Source organism: Oryctolagus cuniculus, chromosome X (genome assembly GCF_964237555.1).
Source record: "Oryctolagus cuniculus chromosome X, mOryCun1.1, whole genome shotgun sequence".
Taxonomy (NCBI): domain Eukaryota; kingdom Metazoa; phylum Chordata; class Mammalia; order Lagomorpha; family Leporidae; genus Oryctolagus; species Oryctolagus cuniculus.
In genome coordinates, this window is record NC_091453.1 from 118,731,780 (window position 1) to 118,743,063 (window position 11,284).

General features: G+C 48.6%; 1 protein-coding gene across 1 annotated transcript; it reads right to left on the reverse strand.

Moving 5' to 3' along the window:
• Positions 1 to 8,791: 8,791 nt before the first annotated feature.
• On the reverse strand, positions 8,792 to 10,864 carry SOX3 (SRY-box transcription factor 3). The gene has a single exon (XM_002720527.5). The coding sequence runs from the start codon at positions 10,862 to 10,864 to the stop codon at positions 9,527 to 9,529; it is 1,338 nt and encodes a 445-aa protein (XP_002720573.3). The 3' UTR covers positions 8,792 to 9,526.
• Positions 10,865 to 11,284: the final 420 nt, after the last annotated feature.

The following is an 11,284-nucleotide window of genomic DNA, read 5'->3' on the forward strand; positions in this document are numbered from 1 at the left end:
GAAATCTTTCATTAGCTGGTTCACTCCCCAAATGACCGCAATGGCCAGAGTTGGACTGATCCAAAGCCAGGAGCCAGGAGCTTCTTCCAGGGGTCTCATGTGGGTGCAGGGGCCCAAGGACTTGGGCCATCTTCTACTGCTTTCTCAGACCATAGAAGAGAGCTGGATCAGAAGCAGAGCAGCCAGAACTGGCACCAATATGGAATGCCAGCACTGCGGGCAGTGGCTTTACCCACTATACCACAGTGCCGGCCCCATGCTTACTTTTAAAATGGATTTTGAACAGAGTTACAGCCACAAGAACCCAACTGGAGATTTATTTCTTTGAAAGTCAGAGTTACAGAGAGGAAGAGACAGAGGCAGAGATCTTCCATCCTCTGGTTCACTCCCAAATGGCCACAATGGCCGGGGCTGGGCCAGGCCAAATCCAAAAGCCCGGAGCTTCATCCAGGTCTTCACATGTGTGCAGAAGCCGAAGTACTTGGGCTATATTCTGCTGTGTTCCCAGGAATATTAGCAGGGAGCTGGATCAGAAGTGGAGTAGCTGGAGTATGAATCGGTACCCATATGGGATGCCAGCATTGCAGGTGGCAGCTTTACCTGCTATGCCCCAATGCCAGCCCTTAATTCAAGGTTTTTAATAACTGAAAAGATTGTTTTCTTTTTCTTTTGGGAATAGGTTTCCCTTTTCCATCTATCCTCCAATTGAGACAATGCTCATGGTAAAGGGGGAAATACACATAGCAGGCCTTACTAAATGTAGCGTGAGGGTAGTTGTAAAACTATTGAACACAGAGGCAATATAGCCAAATTCTAGTTCATTGACTGGAGCATTATCAAACTATATGACATTGGTATGTCTGTGTCCACCAGAGCCTCAGTTTCCCTGTATGTGAAAGGAAGTACTGAATTGAAAAATTTGTAAAGACATTTTGTGCTCCAACAGCCTAGGTTAGGAGAATATATTTGGGTTTGCAGTAGCAAATGCTGAGTACAGCAACCCCTAGCACTGAACCAGTTGCTTCCTAAACACCTCTGCTACCACCAGCCACTAGTGCCGCAGGGTAACCTTTTATTTTTATTTTTATTTATTTATTTATTTTTTTACAGGCAGAGTGGACAGTGAGAGAGAGAGAGACAGAGAGAAAGGTCTTACTTTGCCATTGGTTCACCCTCCAATGGCCGGCGCACCGCGCTGATCCGATGGCAGGAGCCAGGTCCTTCTCCTGGTCTCCCATGGGGTGCAGGGCCCAAGCACTTGGGCCATCCTCCACTGCACTCCCTGGCCACAGCAGAGAGCTGGCCTGGAAGAGGGGCAACCAGGACAGAATCCGGTGCCCCGACTGGGACTAGAACCGGGTGTGCCGGCACCGCAAAACGGAGGATTAGCCTAGTGAGCCGCGGCGCCGGCCAGGGTAACCTTTTTATTGAGATGTATTTCAATACTATATAATTCATTCTGGTAAAATATACAGTTATTTTTTTAATAAATTCAAAGTTGCACAATCATCATAACAAGTTTTGAATGCTTTCGTTACCCCAAAAAGAAACCTTATGCACATTAGAAGTCACACCCCTTTTTCTTAACAACCCTTTCAGCCCAAGGAAACCAGTAATCTGTCTCTGTAGATGTGCCTATTCTGGACAGTCTCATAAATGGAATCAGAGTATATAGTCTTTTGTGACTGGTTTCTTTCATTCAGCATAATATTTCCAAGGTTTATCCATGTTATAATATGTATCAGTACTCCATTTCTTTTTCTTTTTTTTTTTTTTTCAAAATCAACTGTACCTTGTAAACGAGTTTTGGATTTACAGAAAAATTGGGATGATTGTATGGGAAATTCTCATATACTACCATAACCTATTTCCCTTATAATTAACATCTTACATTAGTATGGTATATTTGTTATGACTATTGAACCTAAACAAACTCTACTATTTTATTCAGATGTCCTCAATTTTTCCCTGAAGTTCCTCTTCTATTCCAGAATCCCATCAAGGTGCATAATTTTTATATTATATTCGATAGTCATATCCTTCCCCTTAGGTTACTCTTGTCTGTGACAATTTCTCAGACTTGTTTTTGATGAACTTGACAGTTTTGAGAACTGCTGGTTAAGCATTTGTAGAATATCTCTCAAATTGGATTTGGCTGACATTTTATTCATGATTAGACTGGGATTATGTGTTTTGGGGAGGAAGATTCACAGAGGTAAAGTGCCATTCTTGTTCAACTGTCTCAAAGCTTACAAACCATCCCTTGACTTATTGTTGATGTTGACCTTGAGCGTCTGGCTGAGGTAGTGTTTCCCAGATTTCTTCACTGCAAAGTTACCCATACTTAAGGGGTGGAGAGTTGTGCCCCACCTCCCTGAGGCCAAAATGTCTGCACAACTTATTTAGAATTCTGCACAGGAGATTTCTCTTTCCATTTCTGCCTATTTATTTATTTATGTAAGTATGAATGCATAGATATTTATTTTATAGTTTGGCATATAATCTAATGCTACTATACTCATTTTCTTGCTTAAATTGTTCCATATTTGGTCATTGGGAGCTAATTTAATTGGCCCCTGTGTTCTTTTGAAACCCCACCACCTCCACTGTGGTTTGTCTGTCTTCTTTCTCTTTCACATTTTCTTACATTCTGGCTATAAGATGCTGTAGGATTATTTTGCATTTATCTGGCCTCAGTCCTAGGATCAGCCATTTTTCTAAAAAGCCCTGGTTGCTTTATTGAGGAATGATGTTAGAAACTAAGATGTGGGCAAAAGCCATGTTTGTTGTTGCTTCTGGAATGTCTTTGCTTGTCGGTTCTCTCAGCTGACAGAGCAAGGAAACATATGTAAGTAAATGAACTCATGTATACATTAGTCCTTGGTTTCTTTTATTTGAGAATAATAGTTCATTTTGTGTGTGTGTATGTGTGTGTGTCTATGTGTATGTATACATCTTATTTATTCACTCATCAGTTAATAGACATTTAAGATGTTTCCAGTTTGTGGCTGTTATGTCTAATGCTGCTAGAACATTAGTGTGCATATTTTTGTGTAGGCTTACTGTTTTACTTTTTGTTGATTTTATTTTACTTTTCCATGCCACAGTGTTTTATACATTGTTTTGATTATTGATACAATAACTGTACACATCTGTGGAGTACAGTTCAAAACAGTTATATTGATTAAATCAAGGTGATTAGTATTGATCAACATTTCCCTCTTCCTATCATTGCCCTTATGTTTGGAGCCTTCAAGCTCCTTTCTTCTAGTTCTCAAAAAATATATAATGTGTTGTGAACTATAGTCACCCCACTGTGCTGTAGAGTACAAGAACTTATTCCTTCTACATAACAGCATTTTGGTACCCATAGTCTAACAACCCTTTATTCCTTGTCCCTAAACATACGTTTTCATTTTTCTTGGTTATTCTTAGGAGTGGTACTGCTGGGTCATATGGTAAATCCATATTTTACCTTTTGAGGAACTGTCAAGACTGTTGTCCAGACTGTTTTATACTCTCACCAGAACTGTAGAAGTTTCCAATTTCTCCACACTTAATAATTACTAATAAGTAAACACTTATTAGTGTTTACTTAGAAACTATCATTATAGCAATCCTAGTATTGTGAAATGCTATCTATTGTGGTTTTAATTGGCTTTTCTCTGATGACTGATGATGTTAAGTATCTTTTCATGTGCTTTTTTGTCTATACATTTTCTTTGGGAAAAGGCCTATTCAAGACCTTTTAACATTTCAATTGAGTTATTTTCCTTTTTATTATCAAGTTTTAAAAGTCTTTATATAGTCAAAATATAAACCCTTGAGTGTAGGATGGGTTTTCACTTTCTTGATGATGTGCTTTAAAGCAAAATGTTTTTAATGTTGATAAAGTTTAATTTACCTCTTTTTTATTTTATCTTTATGCTTTCGGTGTTGTATGGTTTGCTCATTTTTTTAGTGGTGAAGTCTTATTTTGCCTCCTTTCTATGTCGAGAACTCGCTTCAGTAATGGGCAGCATCTCCTATGATGGTAGGAAGCCCAGAATCTGACTTGTGAGCACTAGCACCTTCCTGGAAGGCCAGCTGATGCCATTAACAAAGGGGATAATAATAGCTAACACATCCTGCAGGGTAACCCTGTGCCAGGCACTGTGCTCAGCCCTGAAAGCAGGGCTTCATTGAATCCTCACAACAAACTGCAGATTTTGCTATTCCCACATAACATCTGAATAAGTTAAGGCTCGTGGTAAATAATGTCCTCAAGAGCCCGTAGCTGGTAAGGGATGGAGCGAAAGTTGTAAATTCAATCTTGATTTCCAAGGGCTGGCACTGATCCCATTGACTTCAAGCTCTTAGGATACTGATTCCTTAAACATGGAGTAAATACTTCACAATAATCTTGAGAGCCTACTTTGAAATGGGCATTGTGCTAGGTAATGGTGAACAAACTAGCACAGTCTTTGCTCTTATGGTATTTACATACAAGGAGATAGACAATAAGTAGAACTATACAAATAAATGTAAAGTAACCACTGAGACCAGTGCTTGGCGATTCACAGAGCTACAAAAGCTTATACACAGAGCTGTTCTTTTGTGGAGGAGGGCATCATGGGAGGTCCCAGAAGAAGTGATGCTTCATGTGAGATGTCCAAGAGGATACTGGGGTATCTGAGGGAAGAGCTTGAGAAAGAACATTCCAGTTAAAAAGCCTACAGGCAGAAAAGAAACCATGTCTTTTTCCTAGAAGGTTTATACTAATTGTTAGGAAATCTGTGCTTGATTTGGGGAAAAACCTGAAGAGTAAATATTATATATATATACACACACACACACACACACATATATATATATACTGTGCATAAGAATCTTCACTTAGGAAAATAATTATTGGGCTCTAAAATTTGTTTAGATATGAAACTATCAGTAGCCATGATTGGTTTCTCAAAGGAATGCTGGCTGGGCTCTAGGGAGGGAAGTGTACAGGTTGAAGGAATCGCGCTCAGAGAGGTAGTCAGGAGGTAGATGAGGCAAGGCTTTGGGAGGGTTGGGGTATTTTCCCAAGAACAATCAATAGGAAATCCCCAGAATGTTAAGGAAGAAGAGAAATGATGGTGATTGGATTTATGGCTGAAAACTGGAGTGAATATTCTAGGGAGAATAAACTGGTAGGGGCAGAGTGGAAGCACAGAGAACAAGCAGGAGACCATGGCAGTGCCCGGCAAGAAATGACAGTGGTGTGGATGAGGACAGTGGCGTGTTCCAGTCAGCCCGCAGCTGCTCACCTAGCCTCTCTGCCTGGCCTGGGATCCAACCCTGGGCTTCCTCTCTACTCCCCTCCCCAAGATGGCAGTAAAGCTTGCTCGGGCCCCTGCATTTATGTGCCTTCTGGTTCCTCCAGTGGCCCCTACTCCCTGCAGCCAAGGCTGTTCAGCTTGGCTCCCAAGGAGGTCTTTTTCTCCAGTGAGTGGGTCTGAAGAATGACAGAGCTGCTCACTAATCTGCTCCTGCTCCTGCTTACCGAGAAGGGGACTTGGCAGGGGGTTGCTCTGCTGTGCTAGTCCTGCTGGTGTTAACTGCAGCCCCCAACCCCGGGAAAAGCTGGGGGATTACTGCTCCTGGGGCTTCCTGCCCCCTCCTCGCCCCCAAACAGCTGACAGAAAGGCTTGAACTTTCCGCTTTCACAAGGAGACACATTTCTGTATTCGTAACAGGGAGAGAATGCATTTTAAAGCTGCCTTTTCTGGTGATAACCGGAATACAATCCTATTAGAGAAAATTGCACAGTACAAAAAGGAAGACAAGCCAGTATTTTTAATACCACCCTTCATTCTTGCATGTTTCCCCAGTCATATATGCTTATTTTTCAATAGTCAAGGTCATGCACACTGAAGAATATAGCTCTGTGTATCTTGGTTTTTTTCATTTTATGTTTTATGCTTTCCCCTGTTAATATCTCTTCATGAGCAATTGTAATACCTGAAAAGTAGTCTTTTAAAAATATTATTTTTACTTTTCTTCATTTGTTGAACACTGTTTTTTTTTGTAACTTTTTAGGATTGTAAGGAGGGCTGTGATGAACACTTGTTTATAAATCTTTGCTTGCCCTCTGGACAGCTTCCCCACTCATCCAGTAGATTTCTCGAAGGGGATTAATGAACGCAGTTGTATAGAACAGGACGGAAAATCTCTAAGGATAATTCCTACCAAAAGTGTAGCTGAGCTCCTGTCCCAGGAGCTACTAGATAGCTTAGACTTTTGCGCTCTGTAAGGACCTTGTGCTCCCCCTCTCACATCACCAGTGATGGCTACTAAGCAAGTTTCTCTGCTTCAGGACTCGCCATGCCTCTCTAGACACCTGGCTGGATTGTGGGCTTGAGAGGGCAACCAGGGCTGTGATTTCAGAGGTTTGTCTCTTGGTTTGTGACAAGGACTGACTGCAGAGGAAGCTCTCCCAGGCCTGGGAATCGAATTCAGCTGGGCTGCAGTAGAACCGGCTGAGCAATGTTGAGCACCACCATTTCCCGCTTGGCGGCCGGTTTCCTCATATGTAAAACAAGCAAGTGGAGGGAGCAAGAATTAGAGTTGCACCAGATTTTTGTTGTTGCTGTTTACGCAGCGGAACCCTTATATCAAATTAAACCATAGTAGAACCCCAATCTACAAAACATTTAAGGTCCAGTTACCTTTGTAGGCACATGGAGGAGGCAAGTCGGGGGGCGGGGGCTCCAGCTTGTAAACTATGACCTAAAGGGTGGAAGTTTCATTCCAGTCCAGTTTAGTTCTCTTCCTTATTGCCGAAGTTAAAAAAAAAATCTATATCCATATCTATATCTGTATATTTTTCATCTGCCTTTAAATCCTCCAAATGTGCTGTTTGAGGCAATCTTAAAGGTAACTTGGAAATCAAAGTGCAGCACAAAGCCGTGGGTGCTTAGGGCATCAGCAATGTGTGAGACCGCCGAAAGGGTGACCCTGGTACTTCCAAGGCAGCAGCACAATGGACTGATGGAAAGAAGCAGTGTCAGAGTTTATTCCCCGGTTGGCACCGCCCCCCTCAGTGGGGCGAATTGTCTGTTTATACCCTCCTTTTCCTGGAGTCATTTCAAGACCAAACTTCAGTCCACAATTGCCAGCAATTGGAAACTCAGAGTACCTGACGGCCAGTTATTTTATTGAAGGCCAAAGACTGAAAGGTAGGAGTAAGGCGGTGAAAATGCCAAGTTTCCTCCCGCTGCTGAGAGTTTCGAGCACCAGGAGGGTGAGGCTCAATGATTTGCTGCAATCACAGCCGCAAGTGTTAGAGCAGCGACCTGCCAGGAGGGGCCGGGATCTCTGGCTCTGAGACCCGGAGGAGGAAGGAGTGGTACGGAGGCCGAGCCCGAGCCCGAGCCCGAACGCAGCAGACCCGGGAAGAGCTTTGGGTGGAGGGCAACGCGTCTGAATCTGTAAATCAACGCTGGCCGCTTCCGACCCCATGCTGCACAGTGGGGGATGGGGCGCTGGGGTGGAGGTGGCAGGGCAAACGACTTGGGGAAGAGGTGGCTGTGCGTTCCCGGGATACCCGACCTTTCTTGGAGAGACGGGGTGGTTTAGGCTGCAGGATCTGCAGTGATGTGTAGAAAGCGGGCAGGACTCCCGAAGCTTCAGTAAGCCCCCTCCTTCCCCGTCCCCCAGCCCCCAGGCCCGGCCAGCCCCGCAGGTGAATGGCTGGCCCGCACAAAGGAAGCCGGCTGGAAATGTGGAATTCGGGCCAATTTACGGGAGATTCTGTCGCCTAGGGTCCCAGCAGACCTCAAGCAAAGAAACCTGTGGTCAGGAGTGGATGAGGATAAAAACAGTGCACCAGGCCAAGCTTATTGGAAAGGCCGAGTTTAGTTATTCTGGGATAGCGAGGTAACAGGATTAAAGGGATTAAGGAAATCACCTCAAACAGCTGAGGAGGGGGTAAAAAAACACTGGTTCTATTTGTTTTCTTCCTAGGCCGCAAACAGATACACGGGAACCATGTGGTCGGGCGCGAAACGAAAGGCCCTTTGGGTGGCACAGCCGAACGTCCTAGGGTCAGGGACTAGAGACAAGTGCGGTAAAAAGGAGTAGAAAGTGGGCTCGAACCTCTTCTAGGAGCCTCTTCTAGCAAACAAGTGGACCAAGTAGACAAGTTAAAAACAAAAAGCCAGGCAAGAGTTTTAGAGGGCTTTTCAAATGTAAGGTGTGCTTTAAAAAAAAAAAATCCCGAATCTTCGGTGTTCAATGCTGACTCCTCCGCTTCACTTATCACGGCTGAAATGTACTTGTTGCCTGCCAATTATTTTTCGTCGAATCATGGAGATTTCCGAAGGGTTTTAGTTTTGTAAATATTTCAGCCGGGCTCAAGTGTCTTCCCGCCCCAGTGCACAAAGGTAAACGTGCCCCCTTTTTGGTCGGTTTCCGCTGCCGCTGGCGTCCCCTCCCCGACCCGCGGGGCTGCAGCTGCAGGCACAGCTTCAGCCCAGGCTCAGGGTAATCAACAAGTGCGCGGCCTCAGTGCTCGCGCCTCAGCTAACGTGTGCCTGGAGCTCCCAGGAGACGCTCCCGGACAGACAAACCGCTGAGGATATGGGAAGCTAGTTGATTTTGCATCACAAGTAGTTAAAAAAGAAACCTTTTCAGATCCTACTCGCCACCCTCCAGGTCCTACCCCGCCCTCCAGCAAGGGACCTCGGTTACAAAACCGAGGGTTGGTCCCCTCCCCAGCCCGCAGCTAAAGTTTCAGGCCCGCAAAATTATCAGGACTCCATCATGTTGGTTATAAAATTTATTGATCTCTCATTTAGCAATTACGAGTAAAACCTTGAAAAACCTGAAACAAAATAGCCCCTTCCCCACTACCCAAACGAAATCCGAACACATTAGCGCGACAAAATATCAAACAGATCACGGCAGAAATCACCAACTCAACAGGCTAAATGCGCACTGGACAGAAGCTGTCCCGCGGCCAGGGGCGGCGAGGCGGGAGACAACACGCACACCTGGCTATAAATTAACATTGGCTTTAGCTGCCGCGCCCCTGGGCGCGATCAGCCCCCCAAAAAACCACGAGGAAAACAGATGCAACGCGACCGGGGGCGGGGGCGTCGCAGTTCTCAGGTCAGCCTTACCCGAGAGGACGTTTTTCCCCTTCACTCACTCCTTGGCTAACTGCAAACTAAGGAGACAACATTTTCAAATGCAACAGAAGAACCCAGAAACCGGGGAGGAGGACAGGGCTGCTTTTGCTTTCCAAACATCACTGCGACTCCCAGCCAACAAAGGGGGAGGGAGGAGCAGCAGCGAGGGGCAGCCGAGCTCTAGAAAGTCCCATTTCCGCTGCTACGGACTTCTCTTCGCTTTTGTACAAAACCCGACAGCTACAGCAAAACTTTCTGTCCTCCCCATCATCCCGACAAGGCAACAGTCCCAGGCAAGCAAAGCTAAACAACAAGGCGTCCCAACGTGGGGGTGCGGGGTGGGGAGGGGGCGAGGGGCGACCGGCGCAGGCCGGCGCTCAGATGTGGGTCAGCGGCACCGTTCCATTGACGGCAGTCCCGGCACCCTGGTAGTGCTGGTGCACGCCGTGCAGGCGGCCGCCCGGCAGCGGAGAGGCGGCGTCGGCCGCGTCCCCACCGGGTGGCAGGTACATGCTGATCATGTCGCGCAGGTCGCCAAGACACGCGCGCTGTGAGTGCGATGCGATGGCGGGCGGCGGCGAGCTGGGTTCCGACTTCACCACCGAGCCCATGGGGCCCAGGCTCATGGCGGCGGCGGCGGCGGCAGCGGCGGCGGCGGTGGCGGGCTGCTGCCCGTAGGCAGCGGCGGCGGCGGCGGCGGCTGAGGGCGCCATGCCCCCGTAGCCCGAGGCAGCGGCGGCCGCGGCCGCGGCGTTCATGTAGCTCTGGGCGCCGGGTGGCATCATGGGGCTGTACTGCAGGCCGGCCATGTCGTAGCGGTGCATCTGCGGCAGTGCGGGCGGCGGCGGCGGGCTGCTCATGCTCGGGGGCTGCGCGTAGCCCAGCTGCTCCTGCACCAGCGAGTACGCGCCGTTGGCCCAGCCGTTCACGTGTGTGTACGTGTCCAGGCGCTGGCCCACGCCCACCGGGCTGCTGGCGGCGGCCGCGGCGGCCGCTGCAGCAGCGGCGGCCGCAGCGCCGGGGGGCAGCAGGCCGCCGGGCAACGAGTACTTATCTTTCTTGAGCAGCGTCTTGGTCTTGCGGCGTGGCCGGTACTTGTAGTCCGGGTACTCCTTCATGTGTACCGCGCGCAGTCGCTTGGCTTCGTCGATGAACGGTCGCTTCTCGGCGTCGGTCAGGAGTTTCCAGTCGGCACCCAAACGCTTGCTGATCTCGGAGTTGTGCATCTTGGGGTTCTCTAGGGCCATCTTGCGCCGCTGCCCGCGGGACCACACCATGAAGGCGTTCATGGGGCGCTTCACGCGGTCCTGGTCACTGCCCCCGCCACCGCCGTTCCCACCACCGTTGCTGCCGCCGCCCGCGTTCGCACCGCCGGCTGCGTTCGCGCTACTTTTGCCCGCGCCGCCCGTGGCTGCGGGACCTCCAGTGCCCGCCGCCGGGGTGGGTGGCCCCACGGGGTTCTTGAGCTCAGTCTCCAGCAGGCTGTACATTGCCGGGGCGGGAAGAAGGTGCGCCAGGGTGGCGGGAGGAGAAGGCGCTCCCGGGGTTGGAGCGGCCACGTTGAAAATGCTGGGAGACTCCGTCGGAGGGGCGCTTGGGGGCCGGAGGGCCAGTGGGGCGGAAGGGAAGGGCAGACTTGCCGAAGTGCTCCGCGCCGAGTCAGCAGGAACCCGCCGCGTACTCGCACCTGATGCGTTGTCTTGAGCTGGTTGCATTCGCAGTCTGGTGGAGCGGTTGCCTGGCCCCTTATATACCTGCTCGGATCCCCCGGGGTTGGGGCTCGGTCCGCCCCTCACCACCCAGAGGCCCCGTGATTGACAGGCTCGCACTGATGAGTCCTGGCCAATCATCACCGACCCCCGTTCGGCCCGGGTGGAAAAAAAAAGTTCGGGGAACCCTTTCGTTCACCCCCACGCCCCTCTTGGGGCGAGTGCTGTGATAGGAGTTATGCAGGCGGCGGGAGTCCCGGAGAACCGCTCAGAAACCATCAATTAGGGTCTCAAAAAGTTTGAAAGAACGAAACCCGAGGAGGTGACGGAGGAGGGGAAGGGGGCACCCGAGCAACATTCGGGGGAGGGGACAGAGGGGAGCCCTCGGGGTTGAGAAAACAACTTTGCAACCCTATCAAGGGCGAT